At 48.1% G+C, this 21,814-nt stretch overlaps 1 protein-coding gene and 1 long non-coding RNA gene across 9 annotated transcripts in view; one reads left to right on the top strand and one right to left on the bottom strand.

Annotated features, from left to right (window-relative positions):
* Positions 1-21,814, bottom strand: part of NPAS2 (neuronal PAS domain protein 2) — a 179,818-nt gene that overhangs the window by 10,994 nt on the left and 147,010 nt on the right. For 7 of the 8 annotated variants that reach the window (XM_024242240.3, XM_063713529.1, XM_024242243.3 and 4 more), the window contains 8 exons: positions 21,552-21,634; positions 20,728-20,834; positions 18,064-18,211; positions 15,421-15,505; positions 11,571-11,712; positions 10,941-11,050; positions 8,719-8,808; positions 3,541-3,687 (listed from right to left, as the gene is read on the bottom strand). In XM_024242240.3, the coding sequence (XP_024098008.2) occupies positions 3,541-3,687; positions 8,719-8,808; positions 10,941-11,050; positions 11,571-11,712; positions 15,421-15,505; positions 18,064-18,211; positions 20,728-20,834; positions 21,552-21,634 (912 nt within the window). The remainder of the gene's footprint in view (positions 1-3,540; positions 3,688-8,718; positions 8,809-10,940; positions 11,051-11,570; positions 11,713-15,420; positions 15,506-18,063; positions 18,212-20,727; positions 20,835-21,551; positions 21,635-21,814) is intronic. The other variant, XM_024242244.3, reaches the window with a different exon arrangement.
* On the top strand, positions 9,824-15,426 carry LOC129057633 (uncharacterized). Its single transcript, XR_008522261.2, has 4 exons — positions 9,824-10,283; positions 10,838-10,975; positions 11,096-11,224; positions 13,659-15,426. It is a non-coding gene; the product is annotated as an uncharacterized LOC129057633 (long non-coding RNA).

Raw genomic sequence — 21,814 nt, 5'->3', positions numbered from 1 at the left:
TACCATGCGTTTTTCTGGTAGGGCACAATTTACTTTTTGATTAGAGTTCGAATAAATCCAACCTTTATTGATGAGAGGCAGTATAATTTACCTTAAAGCAGACCTACCTTAGCTCAAATTCCCACCCTACCATTTACTAGCGTTATGGCCTTGGGCAATTTTAATAACTTTTCAAAGCCTTAGTTTCCTCATTAGTAAAAAATAGTGACATTAAAAAAATAGTGACATTAAGAGCATACATCTTATTAAGGACTAAATGAAGTTAATGCATATAAATGACCTGAGACATAGTAAGTACTGAATGAATGTCAGATAATAGCAACATTCAAAATGAAAAAAGGAGCTTTTTCCTCCTTTGCCTCTTTGGGCATATAAAAACTGTTTGATAAATGAATGAATGGAATAAATGCATGTATGAATGAATAAACATATGAATGGTGCTTTCACTCAGAGAAGGGCAAATTATGTCTGCTAGTGTTATTTATGTAACAGACTGTAACAGCAAGGTGTGCTACTCTGTCCCATCGATGTATATCCTCTGACAGTAGAAACCCTGTCCTGTTTATCTTTCTGTATCCTCACAGTGCTTAACCACGTGCCTGATAAATAAAGGGTGTCTGTCAGATGGATGGATGGATTAAAGGATGGATGGAAGGAAGGATGGATGGAAGGAAGGATGGATGGAAGGATGGATGGAAGGATGGATAGATGGTGGCTGGATGGAAGGAAGGATAGATGATGGCTGGATGGAAGGAAGGATGGATGGAAGGATGGATAGATGATGGCTGGATGGAAGGAAGGATGGATGGATGGATGAACCAGTTGAGGAACACATCATTTGCCACTGCTACAGGTGTCCTTCTAGGCATTCCTTTAAGCAGCCAGCAGAGGGCGCGCATGCTCTCAAAAAGAGCAAGAGGCAGCCTTGGAGGGGGCGATGGGCCTTTCAGCACAACAGCTCTTGTCCAGGTAGCCCCATTCATGATCCCATCCAGGTGCAAACACCAACAGCCCTTCAGGACTTCTTCCTCATAACCCAACATTTTTTTTGAAAAAAAAAAAAATAGCAAGCATCACAGGCACATATAGCCTTGATGAAAGTTTTGAAGCAATGAAGTAAAGCATCACAAGTCCACTGAAGTTGGGATAAAGGCCACTGGGTGGGGGACTGGTTCCTGGTTTGCTGCTGGGCACAGCCATACTTCTGTTTATCAACAATAAAGTAGAATTTTGTGGCTTAAGGAGATGGTGACTTGAAAGGGCTCTGAGGTCAACTTTATAGAAAACATAAAAAAAAAAAAAAAAGTTCTCCAAGTGGGAAAAGTTATCAGAGAAAACAAACCAACAACTTCTAATTTTCAAGAACAAACCAATCCTACACTCACAGATGATTTTTCATTAGTGGTATCTGCTTAGTTCTACAAATACTTGTCATTACAGGACATTTTAGAAGTATACAAAATAGACAAGTAATATAATGAAACCTTGGTATCATCATTAGGCTTCAACAATCATCAATGTTTTGTCATTCTTATTTTATCTATCCCTCTACTTTTGGGGGTGGGCTGGAGTCATTTGTACTTGCTTATTCTTCACACTTGAATCACACAGTTTAGTTTAAAAAAAACAAATATCACATTTTGGAACATATTTCTTTAAGTCTTAACAAAAAAACAAGGCAGACTCCTTGAGGAAATGTCCTCTGTCTCGACTATCTGTGGATTTCCATGATCTCTGGAAAATTCCACTGCAAAGATAAGGCCTCAGGAATGAACACAGGGCAGGAAGGCACCGGAGGGTGCAATTCCCATGCCGGCCGGCTCAGAACATCCCTCGGTGCACTATGGCATAGGTACTTTGGGGTTAACCAAAGGCACGGGTCACAAGGAGGAAAAATACTTTGTTATAACAGGAGTGAAAGCGATAACCTTGCTGCCTGTTATTTTAAAATTCAGAAAAGGCAGGAAGTAGAAAAACTCCAGGCACTGAGGGGGATGTTCATACGCCTACCTCAATTTTAGCAGTTTCTGGCTCGATTTCCCCCTTCCTGTTAGTGTAAAAATTCCATTAAAGTAATTGGAGTCAGGCAAGCGTTGGGCTCCCAGTCAGGCCCTGGATCAGTGAGAAAAATATTCCAGCTGGGAAGGCGTAACTAAAAAGCCATTTTTTACCTATTCTGGTAAAAGGTGGAATGGCAGCTCGAGAAGGCCGAGCCTTTTCCTGGTCAATTTAAGGGTGCACTGAGGAGGTGGGGAGAGTAGCAGGGCTCTGGCATGGCCCAGGCTGTCTGAGTGAAGCCTGCTCAAGGCGCACACGCCGTGTCTTGAGGGGAGCAGGTGGGGAGGTGGCCTGTCCAGGGCAGGGCTCTTCTCTTTAAGGTGAGTAGCCACCTCTGAGAGGCCTGTGCAGGGGCAGGAAGGGGAGGGACAGTGAGCATCTAGAAAGCCACCAGGAGTGCCCCTGAGGTCCAGGCGGAGCTGCTGGGACCTCAGCGAGGCAGGATGGCCAAATGAGCATCTCCCTAAGCCCCCAGACACCTGCACCACTGTGTATTAATCTCAGCGTGCACCGGCTCACGGCGCTGTGCCTCGACAGAACCCGCCTGTCACCTATGGTAGGTGTGGCTGCACTTCAGAAGCTGTGTGGCCAGGGGAGGGTCTGCGTAGATGGTGATGGGGGAAGCAACAGGGACAGTGCTCCGGCAGAGATGTTATATCTGCTTCTTTCTGTCCCTTCTAAGGGTCTCCAAATGCTTAGTGCTCCCAGGGCAGACGCCAAGGTTAGCTAGAGTTACATTTACAATCAAAGGCTAGGTCAGAATCAGGCACTTCTGAAGATACACAGTCCTGGACTAATATAAGTAAAACATTATATATTATTAAAAGAGATCCAATATATAAAGGTTTTCCTCCAAAACAAAACAAAACAAAAAACAAAACAAAACAACACCTCTCCAAACAATTCTAATATCTGGGGGTCACAGTGAGAGCTGCTGCTGCTGGGCCTTGCAGAGCCTCCCTGCTGGCACACCACAAATGGGGTGCCACCCAGCTCCCTCTGCAGTCTCCAGTAGGCTGTGATACGGATATCATCATTTCCCACATCTCCCTGGATGCCTGCATTGGATGAGAAACAACAGAGCTGCTTCCATCTCCTCCTGATGGCAGCCTGGGCTGGGAGCTAGGAAAGCGAAGTTATAGAGGTGCAGGGAGGTACTACCCAGGACCGAGGCAGGCATCCATGCAGGGCAATCCAACGCCAAGTGCACAAGTGCAAACGTAGGTGGAGGCAGCGAGCAGATGTGCCTGCCAGAGTGAGGGGTGAGGGAAGAGGACATCAGGGGTGTGGCCTGGAGGCAGGGATGAGGACCGGGATTTGTTCCTTGTCCTTTGCAGAGACTGCAATATGCTTTCATAAGCAAATGGGGCTTGGCAGGGCAGTGCGCAGGGCTTGGGAGGAAGTCCTGGCTGCCTGGAAATGGCGGCAGGACCCCTTCCCACACAGCAGCAGGGACAGAGGCCAGCCCGGGAAGGGGATCACCTGGACGTTGGAGTCCTGGACCAGGCAGAGCTGCTCCTGGATCTTGTGGAGCTCTTCCTGTTGCCACCGGATATTGGCCTGCAGGATCCGCGTCCGCTGCTCTAGCTGGTCTTTGATGGTCTGGAACATACTGAACTGTGCCGAAAACTTCAAGGTGGAACCGAAAAACATAACCAGATGAAAGAGTTATTTCAGCCTTGCAGGCAGATCTTGCTGCTGCTCGGTCTGTACACTTCATTTCCGTCCCTTAGCCATCTTTCCCAGTGTCCCTAAGGAGCCCACGGCTGGGTCCAGGGCAGTGAACAGGGGCTGCAGATGAGGTCTGGGCATCCTGGGGGCCCCTGTGCCAGTCTTTCTCAGGCTGGCTATGACAGCAGGCCCGCCTGAATCTGCAGACCCGACTTACTGCCCTGCAGTCTGGGAGGGCCAGAGAATTGGGACAGGATTTTGTAAGCAGTGTTCACAAACTGATATTCCAAATTTAGAGAGATGAACAAATGGTTCTGGAGATGAATGTCAAAAGCAGGGCATCAGAGAGTCCCTTTTCCCCCTCATTTAGGGCATAGCAGTTTGTATGTGACAGCTTCACAGGCATTTTTGGGTCGGGTCATTATCCTAAATCTGATCCTGGCTCTCTCCAAAACAGCCTGGGATCATCAAGGACTTATCATTCCCCCTCACCCTCCCTTCTCCAGCCTTACTTGCTACTATGCACGTCTCGGAAATCTGTGCAAAAAAACGAACAAAACAATCACCCGGTCTTTGCCCCGAGGGCCCCCTCTCCAGTGTGACTGACCTCGGGTAAAGACAGGGTGAATGTTTTGGGTCTCCCCTTCCTTTGGACCCTTAATCCTTTCTGGGGAAGGAGGCTGGCCTTAGGAAACTTGCAGGTAGTCTCTGCCTCCTGTCCCGTCTCCTTCAACACAGGCTCCTCTGCTTCCAGGAAACACTGTTTGGGAGGGATGGCAGGAGGGGCCTGTAGCCCCTGCTCTGGGCTCTTTGGGGCTATGACTCCCATATCTTGAGGCAAATGAGTTTGCTAGATTCATTCTGTTTTTCTCTTTCTCCCTTTTTACCATGACTTAACCTTCACTCCCTCAATCTCTAGCCCAACAATCTCCCTAGTCTGTTTCCTGCCCGCTGTCTTTTGCAAATGCCCCCAGGGCCTCTCTCTTTTCCTCTGCCCTTTGACCTCCCAGACACAGAGAAGCAAGGAGAGCAGGAGAGTTGAGAAACAGGATGAAATAACTGAAAGCATAGCTTTTGAAGCAGCAAAATAATAATTAAAAAGAACCAGTAAGAATAAGAATAGCAGGTGCTGACATGTGCAGAGACCCTCAGGTGCCAGCTGCTGCCCCAGGCAAGTAGAGGTATGCGTGTTGTGCTTCTTCACGATAAGCCCATGCCACCCCAAGAGGCTGCACCCTGCTGGAAGTCACACAGCGAGATGGTGGCAGCACCAACATGTAAATCCCAAGTCTTAGGAGCTGAGCGAAGCCAAGAAGTTTTGCCCACAAGACACTCTCACCTTGACCAGAGAGGCTTTGACCTCAGACTTCCTTTAAAAGGAAGGTTCTGTTGCTACCCATGCATTTAAAAATACCTGTGCTGGGCCGGGGGTGGTGGCTCATGCCTGTAATCCCAGCACTTTGAGAGGCCGAGGTGGGCGGATCACCTGAGGTCAGGAGTTTGAGACCAGACTGGCCAACATGGTGAAACCCCATCTCCACTAAAAAATACAAAAATTAGCCAGGCGTGGTGGTGTGCACCCGTAATCCCAGCTACTCGGGAGGCTGAGGCAGGAGAATTGCTTGAACCCGGGAGGCAGAGGTTGCAGTGAGCTGAGATTGCACCACTGCACTCCAGCCTGGGCAACACAGTGAGACTCCGTCTCAAAAAATATATATATAAACAAAAATAACAAAAATTAAAAAAAAAAACCTGCGCTATCCCAGACTCACAAAAATCCCAGTCAGATTGTGACTAATCAGACCACTCTGTGAAGATTTTGAAAGAGAATTCAACGGAGAAAGCAAACGAGCTATTGCAAGTATTTAACGAAACACAAAAGCTTCTCTGGCAGGTTCTACAAAGTCGGGAAACTCAGGGTTGCCCCTTCCACTTGCAGTGGATGTGGCTCATGGGTGCCGAGTTGGCTTGGAAAGGGAGCGGTGATGGGCTGGGTTAGGAGGTGGTAGCTGCCTCTCACGTTATTCTGATTTTTTCAAGGCCTCCCAGACACCCCATCATTAGGCCCTCCTTACCTTCTTGATGGCGATGTTTTTGATAAAGAGATCTACTCTAATTTAAAGACATTTTAGAAACATAGTATGAAGAAAGAGGCTTTTTGGAAAACCACTAGTTACCCAGATAACCGCTCCTCAGATTTTGGATTTCATTTTTCCCTCCTTTCCCTGAAGGGTGAGGGGAGTGAGAAAAATCCCAGAATCTCATTGTTTCACATGAAGTGGGTATGGGAAGAACTGTGTGACTTGGAAAGTCAGTATTACGCAGGGATGTCTTAAAGAATATAGTTACTGGCTGGGCGTGGTGGCTCACGCCTGTAATCCCAGCACTTTGGGAGGCTGAGGTGGGCGGATCACCTGAGGTCAGGAATTCAAGACCAGCCTGACCAACACGGCAAAACCCCGTCTCTACAAAAAAACACAAAATTAGCTGGGTGTAGTGGTGCATTCCTGTAATCCCAGCTACTTGGGAGGCTGAGGCAGAAGAGTCACTGGAACCCAGGAGGTGGGGAGGTTGCAGTGAGCCAAGATGCTGCCATTGCACTCCAGCCTGCGCAAAAAGAGTGAAACTCCGTCTCAAAAAAAAAAAAAAAAAAAAAAAAAAGAATATAGTTATTATTAAATATAGTACATACGACAGACTAAGAAGTTCAATAAATGAAAAATCAGAATTCCAAAAGAGACTGCATCACACCGTTGTGTCTTATAAACACAGACATTCTTTTTTTTTTTTTTTTTTTTCACATTCAATAGATATTATATTTCAAGTACCCATAAAACCATTCTGTTTTTTCACTTTTGGTACAGCATTTAATAAATGACATGAGATATTCAATACTTTATTATAAAATAGGCTTTGTGTTAGATGATTTTGCCCAACTGTAGGCTAATGTAAGTGTTCTGAGCACATTTTAGGTAGGTTAGGCTAAGTTATAATGTGTGATAGGTTCGATGTATTAAATGCATTTTGATGTACACTATTTTCAATTTACAAAGGGTTTATTGGGATGTAACCCTATCATAAGGAGCATCTGTGATATGGTTTGGTTCTGTGTTCCCACCCAGATCTCATCTTGAATTGTAATTTCCACGTGTGGAGGGAGGAATCTGGTAGGAGACGACTGGATCACGGGGGTGGTTTCCCCCCTGCTATTCTCCTGATAGTGAGTTCTCACAAGATCTGATAGTTTAAAAGTGTTTGGCAATTCCCTTTCACTCTCTCTCTCTCTCTCTCTCCTGCTGCTATGTAAGATGTGCCTTGCTTCCCCGTTGCCTTCTGCTGTGATTGTAAGTTTCCTGAGGCCTTCCCAGCCATGCTGAACTAAACACAGACATTCTTTATAATGCAAGACCCAGAAATTAAAGACATTTTCATTTTATGCCCCTTTGGATTAAAAGGTTACTAATTTCATACCAAATAGGCCTTGGAAATTTAAAGAGAAAAACAGTATTCAGGTTTTTTTTTTTCTTTTGGCCTAATGAGGGTGAATATAGGCAGTTTTAATGAGTAGATTCCAGAAGGGTAGCTTTTACACCACTCTTGAAGCCTGACTCTGGCAAGCAGCACGCGTTAGCATGTGTCTTACTCCAGGAATGCATGAGAGACCCCCACTAAGAGGGCATATGTTCCGAAATAGTTTTCATCAGTGGTGACAGATGTGTGCCAAGACAGAGAGGGGCACCCTGAGAAGGGTGTGCCCAGGGGCACCTGCTGCTGAACCGCCGTCTGGGACCGCAGCTCTAGCTTGTGGCCATGGTCTGGGCAGAGCTAAGTCTCCTATGAGGGAACTGAAGTCAGAGCTCAGGCCTGGGCAGAGTTTGTCACTCCCTGTGTTCATAACTCCCTGCTGAAGCACATCCCTGCTGTCCCCCTGCCGCACCATCTGGCAACCTCCTACCCACCTTTCCGGGGCCAACTCAAGCGTCACCTCCTCCAGGAAGCCACGTCAGACTTCCCTGGGCAGAATATTTCCTTCATGGTTCTATAAAAACGCATGCCCTGCCACGGCAGCGTCTCTGTTTACATGCCTGTCTCTCCCTTTAGTTCTGAGAACTAAAAGCAAGGGCTGACTTACATCTTTACATCCCTAACACCTCGCTCACTGACTGACCCAAATAGTAACTCACCGAATGTTGTTGAAACAGGGATGGAATTACTCAGCAAAGCCGTAATCCTTTTCTTTTCTTTCTTTCTTTCTTTTTTTTTTTAAACAAATGTGATATTTATAGTGCTGGACTCACGGCTTTTAGATCCTTTCAGTCTTTCTATGACATGCAGCCCAATTCAGACCTTTTCTAAAATACCATGGCCAATTTGGCGTCGTAAAGAACAAGAGGAATGTGGAAAAGTGGCAAAGAGGTGAACAGAGACTGTTAAAAGAATTAAAAAAACAGACCCTGGACTTTTGCAGCAACTTGGATGGAGCTGGAGGTCATTATTCTAAGTGAAGCAACTCAGAAATGGAAAACCAAATATCGTATGTTTTCACTTCTAAGTGAGAGCTAAACTATGAGGTCACAAAGGCATAAGAATGAAATGATGGACTTTGGGACTGGTGGGGGAAGGGTGGGAGGGGTGTGAGGCATAAAGGACTACATATTGGGTACAGTGTACACTGCTCGGGTGACAGATACACAAAATCTCAGAAATCACCCCTAAAGAACTTATCCATATAACCAAACACCACCTGTTCCCCCAAAAGTATTGAAATTAAAAAAAAAGAAAAACCCAGACACTGGAAAAAAGAACTTGGAGACGAGAGGGTGGGTGTGGGGGGAAACTCATGGCTCGACAAAGGCCACACGCACATTGGGAGGGACATTCCCCCATGTCAGGGCCTTGGTTGGGACCTAAGTGTACAAGACCATCATCGCAGCACACTGCGTGCTTCTGGCTTGAGATGGGCTGCCCTTTCCTGGGTCCCAGACTCACCTGTGCCATGGGAGCGGGTGTGCTCTGCAGAATGGTCTGAGGCAGGAGCTGCTGTGTGAGGTCGCAGGACGATGGGGAAGGCAGAGGGGCCTGTGGGAGAGAAAGGGGCTTTGTTACCACTGCTTCTGCCATTCCAGGGGACAGGGATGTGGTCTCTTGGTCCGGTGGGTTCTCTGCATTCCGCACTGGGGTGAACAGCTGCAAGTCAAGAGTTCTAGAAAGTACAGGTGTCTGTTCCCTGGCTGCACCGCTTCCTACGCAGGGCACACGGGCAGAGCCCCCGCACAACTGGTGCAGGCTTCCGCCCCACCACAGTGTGCTCTGCCAGGCTGCTGCTACCTGCCCAAGCCTGGTAGCTCAGCTTCACTTCCCTTCCCATTGCCTGCTGTCCTGGACTCCGCCCTGGGTGGATTTGGTTGCTCTCCTCCCAAACGGATTCTTAGCGGTGTCATCAAGCAGGACGATGTGCATGGACTGCTATCATGAGCTGGCTTGTGTGTCCGTATCTTTTCTGCTCAACGCTAATGCACATGGACAGACACACCATGCATGTTTGTCCGTGAACTCATCCAGGCAGTGAGGACTGGGGCAATTTCACCAGCCTCTGCCCAGAACCTTTTAAGAGACTCCTGGGAAGTGAGCTGAGTCACATCTGTGTTCCCTGATCACTCGGGTGGGTGGGGGAGACAATGTATAGTAACAAGAAATGAAACACTCTGCTTCACGGGCTAGTGTTTTTTTTAAAAAAGAACAGTGAAAGGACTTGTCTGAAGTTATTCTGACACGGCCCCTAGTTGTTAGGGCCTATATAAAAAAGCAGCTCAAATGGAAAGTGTCACCCAGGACAGCATTGGGAGGAAATGACACCAGGAGACCTTGTTTCAGTGAGAAGTCCCAGGCACAGGGCTGATCCAGAAGCTGGTCTGGGTTCTGTTTCCCTGCACAGCTGGGAGGAGACGGAAGCACTCTGGGCCTCCTCCATTGTTGGCAAAGTGAGTCACACTGGACAGGAGAGTCTGGAAGAATGGCAGGCATAGCTTGCAAGCGCATCTGGAGGTGGCTGGAGAGAAAGCAAGTGGTCTTTGCCACATTCTACTTGCAAATAAAACGCATCGCCCAAGCTTCTCAAGCAGGGTGTGCACAGCCTTTATGGAGACAGCAAGCAGGAAGGTGGCACGTTCACTCCATCTCCAAAGTGACAGTGAAGTGTGGGTGGAAGGGGTTTGGCAACTATCTGGAGGTGGCCCCTAAAATTCCTGGGTACTTATCCCATCTAGAAGTGGAGGTCTATATCCCTCTCGATGGGTGAGCTCGGGGCTGCTTTGACCAAGAGATATGGCAGTGGTGACACTATGTGACTTCCGTGGCTAGGTCACAGAGGGCTGCATGGCTCCTGCCTGCATCTTCAGGTGTCTCCTCTTGGAATCCGGAGTCCACCACCATGCCAGGAGAAGCCTAAGGCTTGAGAGGCCCGTGCAAGTCAATGACGGATGGCCTCAGCTGAGCCCAGCCCTCAGCCACCCAGCCCGGGTGCTGGACATTCATGTGCAGACACCATCTGGTGGGTGCGTTCCATAGCCTAGGCCCACGAGACCCCCGACACCAAGGTGCAGAGAAGTGCCATCCCCATGATGCCCTTTCTGAATTCCTGACCCAGACTCCATGAACGTGATACACGTGGTTGCTTTAGGCCACTAAGTTAGATGTAGTTTGCTACCTGGCAATAGATGACCAGAGTGGTGCATGCCAGTGACTTTACATATAGCCAGGGCCATGCATCCCCTGATGTTCTGGAAGGATCTGGCACATGTTGGGGACGCTACCTGATATGTGCAGAGGTACATTTTTGTTGACACTGAGCTGCTCAAATATTTTCACCAGCATGAAAGGGGATTCAAAACAGAAGAATCCTAATTGTGTAGCCCCAGGGGCTCTGGGGGTATGAGGGTATGACCCCGGATTTGCAGTTTTGCCTTTAATCCTTAAAATTCACTTGGATTTTGTATTCTATGGATATACATCCATGTTAATTTTGTCATGCAAATGTTTAAAATTAGTTGCCAATTAAATTACTTAACTTCCCACCCCCATCTGCCACCCTATACTCTCAATCCCTAAGTAAAACGGATTCTCTGGGGAGACGCAGCACATCGCCTGTGGCTCTGCAGTCCCCACCACATTGTAGCGCACCCCCGTGGAGGAGTTTGGGGTCACACACTTACCGGCATGGTGGCTGCCTGGCTGAGCCCGGGGACAGGTAACTCTTGGGGCAGGGTGGCTGATCTTGGCAAAGCCGGGGTGCTGGCCTCTGCCATCAGCTTGGTGGGAGTGGCTGTAAGAAAGCAACAAATGACCTTCTTAACTTACATGTACCTAGCACGTACTCATCCAAAGAGGGGACCCATGACCGTGGTGTGCACAGCACAAGAGCTCAGTTGAGATCTCTGATAAAGGAAGTCCACCATGCAGGGTTGAGCTGAACCACAGAAGCCCAGCCTGGGAGCAGGTAGGAGACACCACAAACACTCCTTAAACTTCATTTCGGCTGCTTGGTCCAATGAGCTGCCTGATCAGACGCCTACCCAGAATTACTAAAAGCAGTCAAGGGATCACATCTGTGTGCAACCCACTCAATGTCTTTGCTTGGCAATGAATGGATACCAGAGTGTGGAGAGGTGATCAGGAGGCGGGAAGTCTGGGAAAGGAAAGGAAAGGAGTATAAACTGCACGGCAACCTCCGTCGGAGGCACAGACTGCCCTGATTCCACCTGGGCCCGGGACCCTCTGTGGGGCTGTCCTTCTGGTCTGATAGGGTCCCCCATCCCACTCCCCATCCATGGACTCGCACTCACAGGTGGGTTCTGACATGGCTGTGTGCGAGGATTTGTGGGAACTTCTTGAGGACGCCGATGGCGAATGACTGGTATTAAGGCCCGAGGCACCCACGTCGAGTGCGTTAAAGTGCTGCCGAGGTTCCAGGCTTGAGCCCTTGTCCTGAAACACACACATCAAACAGTCCTCATGTCCGCATCAAGAGGAAAGAATCAGTGGGCGTGACTTTAGTTCTAAATATGTCGACAACCTCAGAAGCTGCTGAGACAAATACCATAGTTGTTTGGGGACGATTCCAAAGACACTTGGGTAGAGTATATACATATACGTAACCTAAAGCCTCAGAGAGGCTTGCAGCCAAAAAGCAGTGTTTATTACCCTTTCTCGCCTTTTGTTTTTATTGTTTACATTTTTGTAACTGACTTTGCATTTTATTTTTTCCTCAACATTATCACCTCACCACCCAGCATCCTGACTTTCCAAGAAGAGGGAAAGAGGTTCTAGAAATAAGGTTGCTGCTGGCAGTGGACTGTAAACTCATCCACTGGGACAGGTGCCTTTGGACCTTCCTGGGTCCTTCCCACGCTTTCTCCTGTTACTCATTCTCTGCAGCCTCAATGTCCCCTGGAGTGGAGAACCGGGGAGGGCAAGAGGTCTCCTGTCTTTCGACTCTCGCTCCTGACTGACCCTGGCTCCCAAGATGTCTCTGCTTCAAATACAGTGTGACGGGAAAGCAGCTGTGACAGTCTGACTCCGAGGGATCGTTTTTCCATCCTCTGTGGCTTAGCTGTTATAAGCACATGAAAACGGGTTGGGTTGGGGCTGGGTGCAGTGGCTCACGCCTGTAATCCCAGCTCTTTGGGAGGCTGAGGCAGGCAGATCATTTAAGGTCAGGAGTTCAAGACCAGCCTGACCAACATGGTGAAACACCGTCTTTACTAAAAATACAAAAATTAGCTGGACGTGGTGGCAGGTGCCTGTAATCCCAGCTACTTGGGAGGCTGAGGCAGGAGAATGGTTTGAACTTCAGAGGCACAGGTTGCAGTGAGCTGAGATCATGCCACTGGGCAACATAGTGAGACTCCGTCTAAAAAAATAATAATAAACCAAACAAAGGTTGGGATAATTTTTAAGCTAAAGAAGAAAACAAAACAGTGATGACCCTCCTGAGCCACATTCCTACCTAGTGTTAGAAGAATGGAAACTGCCAGCATCTCTGGGCTACGTCAATGGGCTGGTCTGTGTCCCATGGCCTTGGGTATGAAATCCCATGCGTGCGCCTGCGTGGCTGTTTTGTCTTTTGTGTCATGGCTGCAGTGGGGGTGGATATTGTACGCGTACAGTAGGAATGACGTGACTGACATGTGACCTACGGGCCTTTGTGCAAAACAGAAATACCAGATGTGGCTGGATGTGCTGAGGTAAATGGCAATTTGGGGACCTTGCTGCTTGGTTACAGTTTCCCTTTGACCAGGCTCCTTAGAGCGGGGTCCCTGGACTAGGGCTGTTTGTGAATTATGTGTTCCTAGTCAGCAGAGAAGTCGGTCCAGGAAGTGAGAATAAGCACGGAGAAACCTTGATGCCCATTTGACATCTCTGCACGTCACATCCACACATGGGAATCTGCATTTTACAAATGCACTGCACAGTGACAGACAGCGAAGCTATAAAAACCAAACTGGTTCAACACCATGGATAGTTTGGGAGCTTTTACTTTAAAGGGATTTCTTAACCCAGTGCCCAAGATTGTGTTTGTATTTTTTAATTTTTTTTGAGATGGAGTCTCGCTCTGTTGCCCAGGCTGGAATGCAGTGGTGCAATCTCGGCTCACTGCAACCTCTGCCTCCTGGGTTCAAGTGATTCTCCTGCCTCAGCCTCCTGAGTAGCTGGGATTACAAGTGCGCGCCACCATGCCCGGCTAATTTTTGTATTTTTAGTGGAGACGGGGTTTCTCCATGTTGGTCAGGCTGGGCTCGAACTCCTGACCTTGTGATCTGCCCGCCTCAGCCTCCCAAAGTGCTGGTATTACAGGCGTGAGCCACCGCGCCCGGCGATTGTGTTTGTATTTATACATATATGCATTTTGATGAGAAGACATTCTTTTGCAGGGCTCCAAGACTCCCCAAGGATCAGAAACCTCAATGATAAATTTCCGACTGGATGATACACACTACACCTGTTCTTCAGTGATGATGTATGGTATGTCTAACATCTGCCTATTAGCAGCTGAATTCCCTTCTATGACGTGATACATAATGTATGGTATGACAGAGCTGGGTAATAAACAATGTCAGCTGCGTCCTATCAGCACGCTGGTGATGAATTGCCATGGAACACACCACCACACGGCACAGCAGCCGGGGAGGCTCTGCCAAGGCACCCACTGCTCTCTGATCTTGAAAGGTGATTTCTCCTTCCTCCCAACTTGGCCCTTCAGGGGTGAGAGATGCTTCTGTTGGACCACAGACAGCCTGAAAGGCTGGACCGTTGCTGTGGCACCAGCCTCTGGCCCAAGGCTCTGGATTTGCAGTCACTGGGCACCCTGGAAGTTGAGCTTCACCAATTCTAAGAGGTACTCCCCTCTCCGGCACTCACATTTGAACACTTCTGAAATTAAGACGTGTCCTTCCGTTGATGAAAAGAAACTCTTGTTTCAGAGAGTGGTTGGCAGCAATTTTTCTCTTAGCGGGAGAAAAAATCATGTGGAGGCCAGGCATGGTGGCTCACGCCTGTAATCCCAGCACTTTGAGAAGCTGAGGTGGGAGGATCACTTGAGGTCAGGAGTTCGAGACCAGCCTGGCCAACATGGTGAAACCCTGTCTCTGTGAAAGACACAAAAATTAGCCAGGCGTGGTGGCGGGCACCTGTAATCCCAGCTACTTGGGAGACTAAGGCAGGAAAATCGCTTGATCCTGGGAGGTGGAGTTTGCAGTGAGTCGAGATCGAGATTGAACCACTGCACTCCAGCTGGGGCAACAAGGCGAGACTTTGTCTCAAAAAAAAAAAAAAAAAAAGAGAAAAATTCATATGGATCTTCCAGTTGACAGCTTCCTTAACTTTGATGAAATACAACACTCCCTCCCTTTCTTGCTTTTTTTCTTTTTCTCCCAACATTTGTGTCTGCTTTAAGAATGGACTCTGAGGAACAGGGCTCTGGTCTACTTGCAGATGGCCCCCAAGGTTCCCTGGAGCTGTGTGATGGACCAGGACCAGGGACAAAGAGACGTCTGGCTAGGCAGAGGCGAGCAGAGGGCTCAGTGTGTGGAAGGGACTCTGTGGAGGGAAGGCCTTTCTATAGCAGGGCTCCCTGACCCAGAGCTGGCTCCAGCATGAGGTTCACTAACACCCCTGGACACAGAAATAGAAAGCACAGGTGACAGGGAGGGTGGTGTGCGAGGGCAGTCTCCCCACAGGGTGCCTGGGTCCTGGAGGCAGTGTCACAGCCCTCAAGCAAAGGAAGACCAAGGACTCTGGAATTCCTCTACAACCCAGTAGGGGAGGGAGGAACTCCCCCCGTGTCTTATCTGTGGAGGAAATGCTGAGTGGACTCACTGGAGTCATGCTTGTAAGGCTGGAAAGTCGCTGAGCTGTGCTTTGAGTCCAGGAGCTGTGTCTAGCCCAGCTCTGCAGGCTCTTTTTTTTTTTTTTGAGATAGAGTCTTACTCTGTCATCTCGGCTGGAGTATGGTGGCACAATCATAGCTCACCACAGCCTCAATGTGATGGCCTCAAGGGATCCTCTCACCTCAGCCTCCTGAATAGCTTGGATGTATCCTTCCATTGATGAAAAGAAACCCTTGTTTCAGACTGGTTGGCTGCATTTTCTTCCTAGCCAACCTTTGCCATATCCAACTGGCGGGGATGGGCATACCTTTAGTGCTGAGGAGTGGAGGGCCTCGGATGGTGGGTCTTCCAGAGCCAGCTCCTGCCTCCTTTCCACCCGGACATCTGCGTAACTGCACAGGAAATTAAGAGACCACAGTGGAGATGGGGCATTTCAGGAAGGGATGACACCACCTGAACAGACAGCAAGGTACATCGAGGTTCTCTACGTAACCCCTGCCCCCTACGACAGTCAACACAGAGGAACCTAGCCTGTGGCTTGTTGGAAGGAATGAGCATCGTTCTCTGCCTTAAATTCCACCTGAGTGACTTACAATTATTACATTCAAAATCTTTTTATTTCCAGGATGTCTTTATTCCCCTCTCATTTACTATTCTTTTTACTTCCCTGAAATCTCCAATTGTAATTGTCTTTAAAAAACACATTTTTGTCCATGGGATAAGCTTCTGCCTTTAAATAATTAGAAGCCTTTCTTAAAACCTGCTCAGTCTGGACCGTGCATATGGAAGAGTGACACAAAACTTTTTTAGTAGTTACATTTCTCAGAAAGTTCCCTCTCAAACAAACCCAGACTAGCCAAATCCAGACCGTAGATGAGCCCACAGGCCCACTTTTCAGTAGTGTGGGTAAATCAACTCAACACAGGGACGCCCAACTGACCCCGCAGTGCCTCTGCCCTGGGTGTGGACACCCTAGGGCAAGAGGCCTTGGAAAGCAACGTGGCTCCTAGGCCTCCGAAACGCCTGCTACCTGATTCATTTGCTCTGTTCTCTTCCTCCTTTCTCTGAGAGTTTCTTCCAAGGATTTGAGAGGTGGAGGATGGAGAAGAAGAGATGGTAGAGGGCACAGCCTGAAGAGCGAGGGGTCAGTGCTGCCCAGCCTTCCCTGGGGGTAAGGGGCCCTCGGGCAGAGGACCAGGCTGGGTGGCAATAGGCGGCTGCCATGGAGTCAGAGACCACTGCTGCTGCACGCCCAGTGGCGGGCTGGGAATCCAAGATCAAGTCCCTGAGTGAGGGCATGAGGTGTGGTCAAGTAGGATCAGGGTCACTGGCTGCTGAAAACTAGCGTTTCTCCCCTCTTCTGCATGTTAAGGAAGAATGGCTGATTTGGTGACCTGATACATGTATGGTGTGTGTGTGTGTAGTGTCTGTCTGTCCACATCTGTCTGTTACATATATATAGTCATGTGCTTATGGGACATATTGGTGGTTCCCTAAGATTGGAACGCTGTATTTTTACCATACCTTTTCTGTGTTCAGATACGTTTAGGTGCACACTTACACCTGTGTTATGACTACCTGTAGCGTTCAGTGCAATAGCATGCTGTACAGGTGTGTAGCCTAGGAACAATACACTATACGGTGTAGCCAAGGTGTATGGTAGCCCACACCATCTGGGTGTGTCCAGTACACTCTATGATGTTTGCATGATGACAACATCACCTAATGACACATTTCTTGAAACATATCCATTATCAAGCAGCAAGTGGCTGTATATAAGAAATGCATATGAAATTTAAAGTAGGTTTTTCTAATTTTATGGAATACTATGCAGCCATAAAAAAGAATAAGTTCATGTCCTTTGCAGGAACATAGATGAAGCTGGAAGCCATCATCCTCAGCAAACTAACACAGGAACAGAAAACCACACACTGCATGTTCTCACTCATAAATGGGAGTTGAACAATGAGAACACATGGACACAGGGAGGGGAACATCACACACCAGGGCCTGTCAGGGGTGGCGGTAGGGGACAAGTGGAGGGAGAGCATTAGGACAAATACCTAATGCATGTGGGGCTTAAAACCTAAATGATGGGTTGATAGGTGCATGGCACCATGTACCATGGCACATGTATACCTATGTAACAAACCTGCACATTCTGTACACGAATCCCAGAACTTAAAGTTTAAAAGAAAAAAAAGAAAAGAAAGGCGTGCTGTCCTTCCAACTTTTGTTTCTTTGCCCTTCTCCAAGGCTCTTCTGTAGGCCAGCTTAAAACTAATTTACGTTCTTAAAATTTCTGTAGTTGGGGAGAAGACCATTTTCCCCTTCATCCTTGGGAGCAGTGACCCCACAAAGGTGGCGTCTATGAAACCCTGGGCATGCCGCATCTCTTTAAAGTCCTGCTCACCCGCCCTGGGTGGAGGGCTCCCTGAGGCCAGCAGGGACCTCCCGGGAACCCGCGCCCACTGGCAGCCAGGTTGTTTTCCCAACACTGCCTCAGTTGCCAGCAGGGGTTTTTAAAGCATTAAAAATAAAGGGGAATATGTGTTTGAGTTATTTAGAGGTAAAATTTAAATTTTCTACTCAAAGCAGGAACAAGAGAAGGCTGTGGGTTGGATAGAGATGGGAAAATATGTAAGTAGGTCAGTGAAGCAGTCACTTACTAAGTAATATCCTGGCAGCCTGTGAGAGTCCATGAGGCGTTCAAAGGGGCCTGACTGAGAGCTTGAAAGGAGTCTCAGCCCTGGGAGGGCAGAGCCAGTGGTGCCTGGAAGCGAGCTAAGCTCTGGGAATTGTGCTGTTAACGGCAGGGGATGGCCTGGGCTTGATCTTCGAAATGGGGAACACCTGAGTGACTGCTGATCTGACTTGGCCATCAGGGGTCACCCTGTACCCCTCCCAGGTGTGACAAGGATGCAGCCGCACTCCTGCCCATGCACGGTACCTGACCACCGAGTGTGTGCACACGATGAACTCTGGCTTGGAGTTCCACTGATGGTAGGTGATGTAGTAGTGAGTCTGCAGCCAAATCCACTGCTGACCTTTGGTCAGAAACCGGTAGCAACACGACTTCCCTTTGCCAAACTGCATCACTGTGAGTAGAAAATGGATTCTGCATATAACAAATGTTAATATGAAAATGATCTTTTCCCCAAGAGTTATTGTAAAGATAAGCTTTCAAAAAAAAGACAATACCAAACATGGCTTGTTTCCCCGGTTGCCCTGTATTTTAAGTGACTGTCAGGATCACGGTACACTGTCATGAATTCTTAAACAGTGGAAGAGTGATCCATATACCTTTCCAAATGCTCAGAAGTTTAAAGAGATCCTCAGATAAGGGCAGATGCAGACGGATTTTCAAACTGCAGGTTTAATGAAACAGAGGCCCTGGTTTGCCTGGTGCTCATCTTCCTGCTGCAGGCAGAGCTGTCTTTGGAGCTGCAGGAGCCCAGGAGCGAGCATCCAGAATTGGCCCAAAAACAGACCTGCCAGCCAGCAACCTCTGGACGGATTCTGCGGCTGTCAGTCAGCAGTTCATGCTCAGTCAACACAGTTCTCAAATAAAGAGTCGGAGACAGATGCCTCCACCCCAGGCTTCCCCCTTCCCCAGAGCCGCTCGGAGCCCCCTTATAGTAATGTCTGCTGGTGGCTTCTCTAGGGGTGTCCAGAGCAGAATGGATGCTGATGGTGTATCAAGCCTGGGCAGGGCAGAAAGATGGACTACGGATCCAAGGAAGAAGAACAATTTGGGTTTTATTGCCACAGTGCCTGGAATTTAGCACCTCTTTAGGTAAACGGTTAAGAGAAATCTCAACTAGGAAACTAACGCTACAAAAGGACACTGACAGCCGGGCACAGGGGCTCACGCCTGTAATCCCAGCACTTTGGGAGGCCGAGGCAGGCGGATCATGAGGTCAGGAGATAGAGACCATCCTGGCGAATACGGTGAAACCCCATCTCTACTAAAAATACAAAAAATTAGCCGGGCGTGGTGGCGGGTGTCTGTTGTCCCAGCTACTCACGAGGCTGAGGCAGGAGAATGGCGTGAACCCGGGAGGCGGAGCTTGCAGTGAGCTGAGACTGGGCGACAGAGTGAGACTCTGTCTCAAAAAAAAAAAAAAAAAAAAAAAAAAAAAAAGGACACTGACTTGGAGAATGTGATTATCTGAAGAGGAGAAAAGCCCAGCAGATTGAGGGTGTGGGCTACACAGGGCAAGGACATCTTGCCTGAGCCATGGAGAAGCCTTTCAAATGCTGAATATAATTCTTCACTTGGGGATCTTGTTAAAATAGACACCCTGATTGAGTAGGCCTGATTCTACAAGTGTAGCAAACTTCCCGTGATGCCTATGCAGCGTGGTCCTAGACCATGCTTTGAGGAGCAATGAGTTAGTTTTAATGATTAGCTTTAAATTCTAACAGCCGATCCAGATGGAACTCAAGCCTATTCTTCCTTCCCTCTCCACAGAAGAGAAAGCTCTAGCCAGGCACAGTGGCTCACGCCTGTAATCCAAGCATTTTGGGAGGCCGAGGTGAGCAGATCACTTGAAGTCAGGAGTTTGAGACCATCCTGGCCAACATGGTGAAACCCTGTCTCTACTAAAAATACAAAAAATTAGTTGGGTGTGGTGGCACATGCCTGTGATCCCAACTACTCTAGAGGCTGAGGTGGGAGAATTGCTTGAACCCAGAAGGCGAAGCTTGCAGTGAGCCAAGATTTCGCCACTGCACTCCAGCCTGGGTGACAGAGCGAGAATCTGTCTCAAAAAAAAAAAAAAAAAGTTCTAATGGGTACTACAGGTGAGGCATCTTTTAAAGCACAATGTCAGTGGTCAATTCATGCATCAGGATCAACAGGTCAGTGTTCCTGTTTAAAGTTAAGAGTCGGCACTGAAAATATAGCTGTAAGTGGTTAATTCTTGAAGCCACTTGCTAAGTGAGAACTTGGAGAAGCTTGTAATTCTCACTCCCCCACATCACAAGTCCCATCCCCCATACATTTGCTAATGTGTTCCCCTTGTCTGTGGCAAACAGCCTTCCCTGAACCCCAGCTGTGAGGGTCCTCTTGAGTCCCCCAGTATGCTGTGTACATCCCCTTCAATGCACCGACCACATCCCACAAAGTCACCCATTTCTGGCTTTCCTAGAAGACCTGCCCTGCGGGACAGCAAGTAGGTACTGATCATCCCCATATGCTGGCCTACTCAGTATCTGGCCTATGGTTAGTGACCAATACATATCTGCTGATGAAAGAACAGTTATGAGAATTCGGTATTTTATCTCTGAAATGTATTGCATAACTTAAAAAAAAATCCCTGCATCACCTTAGTTTCTTAATTAGGTTTAAACAGGGTGCCTATCTGGATGACAGTGGGAAGGTGCTAGGGTTTGGGGCCAAGTGAATTCCGGTGAATTCCGGTGACATGGGGGTAGATGCAGATAAGGGGCCTCCACCATGCCCCCAGATCATCTCAGAGAAAACCAAATTCCTCACCTTAAAAAGAAACCAGGTAACGAGCAGAGGCTTCTGGAGTCCCAGAGCCCTGCTGCCGGGCCCCAGTGGAGTGAACGCAAGGCCCCCATGCCTGGGCTGGGCAGTGGTACTCACGGTGCTGGTGGCACCTGGCCAGGAGCTCCAGGTCATCAATATGGTAGTAGTCATAGCCCGAGGTTCCCAGCACTTCAAAAGGCAGGTATCCTATGATTGGAGGGGCTCTGCACAAGGACAAGGAGGACTTGTCATCAGGCAGGAGACACACTACAGGGCTCACCCCGGTGGCCATGCGTTTCCATAAACATCAACATGGAGGCCTCATTTCTCAAGAACAAGGGGAGAAAAATAACTTTGCAATGGTCAAAACCAGAGAGGCTGTGTTTTCCAAAGGGCTCAACTTTTTTTTTTGGCATATAGATACCCCTTTCCCTTGGCATAACTTGGCCCAAATAACAATAAGCTTTATCACTACTGGGTAATTAAAAACAGCTACAGATTGGATCAGCCCAACACCAAAGTGTAATATAAAATTAAAGGGTGGGGAGGGGAGATTTGGAGTTCTTCAACTGCAAATAATGTTACAAAAGAAAAAGTAAAGACTGGGCTAAACGATCAAAGGATGTTGAAAAAAATGAGATGAGAGATTTCTCTCACACTTGCTGCTGCCTTACTGGGAGCCGGGAAGGGCCCCAAGTGAGGATCATCCCAAAGATGGACTGGGGCTGAGCCATCAGACCCAAACACAGAACATATTCACGATGGGGCAGATGAAGTTGGAGGGAAACCACCCACCCTTGGCAGGGATGACTTTTCCTAGCGCCAGAGAGTCCTTCTCCTTCAATGGACCAGGGCCGACTCTTCTCTCCCAAGGAGAGCCTGGCTCACGCAAACAAGACTTGAGAAGGGCCCAACCCAAATATGTTTTTCTTTTCTCAAACCTGTGATCCAGAAATAAAAATTTCCATTCCAAGCTATGCCTTGAAGTGAATTCCTCTAAAGGTTCGTCAACTATGCACATTTCCTGTATTGGAAGCAGAAAAAAAAAAAAAAAAAGTTGCTTGCGTGCCAGATGCTCACCCTAGGTTTGTTCAAGAGGAACGCATGGTGGGTAACAGAAGTTAAAATCATTTCGAGCAAGTCTCCAAGTCGTGTTGGACTAAAACTCATCATCTGTAGCTAATTTCGGTATTAGCTGATACTA

This window comes from Pongo abelii, chromosome 12 (genome assembly GCF_028885655.2).
Source record: "Pongo abelii isolate AG06213 chromosome 12, NHGRI_mPonAbe1-v2.0_pri, whole genome shotgun sequence".
Taxonomy (NCBI): domain Eukaryota; kingdom Metazoa; phylum Chordata; class Mammalia; order Primates; family Hominidae; genus Pongo; species Pongo abelii.
This window is presented reverse-complemented; position numbering and strand designations above follow the sequence as displayed.